The sequence below is a fragment of the Lactuca sativa genome, chromosome 2, assembly GCF_002870075.4.
Source record: "Lactuca sativa cultivar Salinas chromosome 2, Lsat_Salinas_v11, whole genome shotgun sequence".
Taxonomy (NCBI): domain Eukaryota; kingdom Viridiplantae; phylum Streptophyta; class Magnoliopsida; order Asterales; family Asteraceae; genus Lactuca; species Lactuca sativa.
Window position 1 is genome coordinate 207732317 of NC_056624.2, and position 2876 is coordinate 207735192.

The following is a 2876-nucleotide window of genomic DNA, read 5'->3' on the forward strand; positions in this document are numbered from 1 at the left end:
CTTTCTTCGCAACTTCCATCATTGGCGGATTTAACCTTCTTTGCGCGTCTCTACTTGGCTTGCATTCATCCTCCATTAAGATCTTGTGCATACAAGTGGAGGGGCTCAAACCCTTGATATCCGCAATCGTCCAACCCATGGCTTCTTTATGCTCTTTCAACACCTTGAGGAGTTGCTCTTCTTCGAATTCGGTTAAATGAGTTCAAATGATAACCGGAAGGGTTTCATTCTTTCCCAAGTAAGCATACTTCAAATGTTGAGGTAAGACCTTCAATTCCAATTACGGGTGGTTGAACAAGGGATGGCGGCAATTTTGTGTGAGTTGGGGGCAATTCAATTTGCTTGACATCTAATCTTGCGAATTTTTTCATCTCCATTTTACTTACCAACTTCTCAACTTCCGGATCCAAAGAATAAAGCTTTAATTGTTCGGCTAGCTTCCCACAATCGAATCCTTTGCTCAAGATCATTTCCAACATATCACCGTTAGACAACTCAAACAATTCTTGAGTAATTGGCTCAACAACATCAACAAAGTACAAAGATGAGACGTCACTAGGATATCTCATGGCATCATAAATATTAAAACTTATTGTTTCGCCATCAAACTCCATTGTCAAACTTCCCGCATACACATCGATCTTTGTCCTAGCCGTCTTCAAAAACGGTCTCCCAAGCAAGATTAGAGCCGATTTGGAGGACACTTGCTCATCTAGATCAATCACATAGAAATCCGCCGGGAAGACTAATTGGTTCACTTGCACTAGGACATCTTCTAAAACACCTCTAGGAAAGACACTCGATTTATCCGCAAGAGAGATTATGACACCGGTTTCACTTAAGGGTCCGACATTTAATGATTCATATACCGAATAGGGCATGACATTGATAGAAGCACCAAGATCAAGCATAGCACTGCTAAAAGTGACATCCCCAATCTTGCAAGGAACCGTGAACATTCCGGGATCTTTGCATTTGGGTGGAAGTTTCCTTTGTAAAACCGCGGATGCGTTTTCATTCATCAAAATTTTCTCATTTCCCTTCAACTTCCTCTTGTTGGTACAAAGTTCTTTCAAGAACTTTGCATATCTCGGGATTTGCTTGATTGCGTCAAGTAGAGGGATGTTTACTTCCACCTTTCGGAAGGTGTCCAAAATCTCTTTCTCCTCCATATTCTTCTTTGAAGTTGAAAGTCGGGAGGGGAACGGTGGTTGAGTGGCTATTGGTGTTACTAGAGGGGCAGCCTTCTTTGGAACTCCGGCTTGTGCATCATTCTTGATTATAGGTACTTCAACGGGAATAACTTCTATCTCTTCCTCTTCTTCCCTCGGCTTCTTCTTTGAACTACTTTCTCCGGCTTGTTTGCCACTTCTCAATGTCACCACATTGACATTTGGGTTCTTTTCGGTTTGAGAAGGGAGTTTACCACGGGATTCCAACTTGCTTATGGATGTAACTATATCTCCCATTTGTGCTTCAAGGTTGGAGATACTAGTCCTTGTTTCTTTTTGGAATTGTTGGGTACTAGTGGCTAGAGATTTGACAATGTCTTCAAGAGACATTCCGGAGCTACTTGGTTGGGATTGAGGAGGTTGTTGATGATGATGTGGAGGGTGCGGTTTGGGTTGATAGTGTGGTGGTTGATGTTGGTAATGAGGTTGTGGTGGTGGATAGGATGATCTAACCAATGCATTTTGAGGCAATGGTCTTGGGTTGTAGCTCATGTTGGGATTTGGCTTCCAACTTGAGTTATATGCATTTTGGTAACCGGATGGTTTGTTGTGGTAGTTTTGGAACTCTCCCGTGGCATTCACATGCTCCGCATCTTCTTGAAGGATGGGACACATATCCGTAGGATGTCCCATTATTGCATATATTCCACAAACCATCACTTGTGGAGTTTGTCCCATGGCTAGCTTTTGGACAACGGAGGTTAGATCTTTGATTTGAGACTCGAGATTTGATGTTCCCACTTCATTGACTTTGTGTTGTGTGTCTCTTTTCATATCTTGGCGAGGGCCAAAATGTTGTGAATTCGCGGCTATGGTGTTGAAAAGTTGTCTTGTTTGTTGTGGGGTTTTACTAAAGACATCTCCACCACTTGAGGCATCAACTAGTCTTCTCTCCATTGGCAACAATCCCTCGTAGAAGTGTTGAATGAGGAGTTGTTCCGGAATTTGATGTTGTGGGCAACTATAGCACAAGTTGTTGAACCTCTCCCAATAATCATGGAAAGTCTCATTTTGACCTTGGCGGATTCCACAAATCTCATTTCGAAGACTTGAGACTCTTGAGGCGGGATAGAACTTATCAAGGAAAGCTCTTGCCATGTCGGTCCATGAGTTGATCGACCCCGGTGGAAGATAGAATAACCAATCTTTTGCTCTATCGGCCAATGAAAAGGGGAATGCCCTTAGCTTGATTTGGTCATCGGTTGACCCTTGTGGCTTCATGCTAGTGCAAATAATGTGGAACATATTCAAGTGCTTATGAGGGTCTTCGTTCTCCAATCCATGAAAAGTTGGTAGGTGGTGGACTAAACTTGACTTCAATTCCGAACCTCCTTCCAAAACCGGGTAATTGATACCGGTTGGAGTTTGTGTAACATCGGTCTCCATCATTTGCCTCAAGGTTCTCTCGGGAACTTCTCCTCCGTCCGCCACTGCAATTGGTTCAATAATGGGTGGGTTTTGTTGTAGGGGTGGTGTTTCGGGAATTTCTTGGCGAGGGTCGGGACTAGAATCGGGTTCTATATCACTTAATGAAGCGGTTTCAACCTCCGAATCCCCGTGGGGGTTAGAAGTTTGACCACGTTCAATTCGCTTTTCCTTTGCTAAACGCCTTGCTTCTTTTTCGATTTCGGGGTTGTAAATCAA

The 2876-nt window shown here is 43.3% G+C and overlaps 1 protein-coding gene across 1 annotated transcript; it reads right to left on the reverse strand.

The window, feature by feature from the left end:
- Positions 1–224: 224 nt before the first annotated feature.
- LOC128132463 (uncharacterized) lies at positions 225–1541 on the reverse strand. Its single transcript, XM_052769047.1, has one exon. The coding sequence runs from the start codon at positions 1467–1469 to the stop codon at positions 225–227; it is 1245 nt and encodes a 414-aa protein (XP_052625007.1). The 5' UTR covers positions 1470–1541.
- Between the last annotated feature and the right edge of the window lie 1335 nt (positions 1542–2876).

Excerpts from the sequence above, each read along its gene's own strand:
- LOC128132463 (XM_052769047.1), bottom strand. The coding sequence starts at position 1,469 with ATGGGAGATATAGTTACATCCATAAGCAAGTTGGAATCCCGTGGTAAA.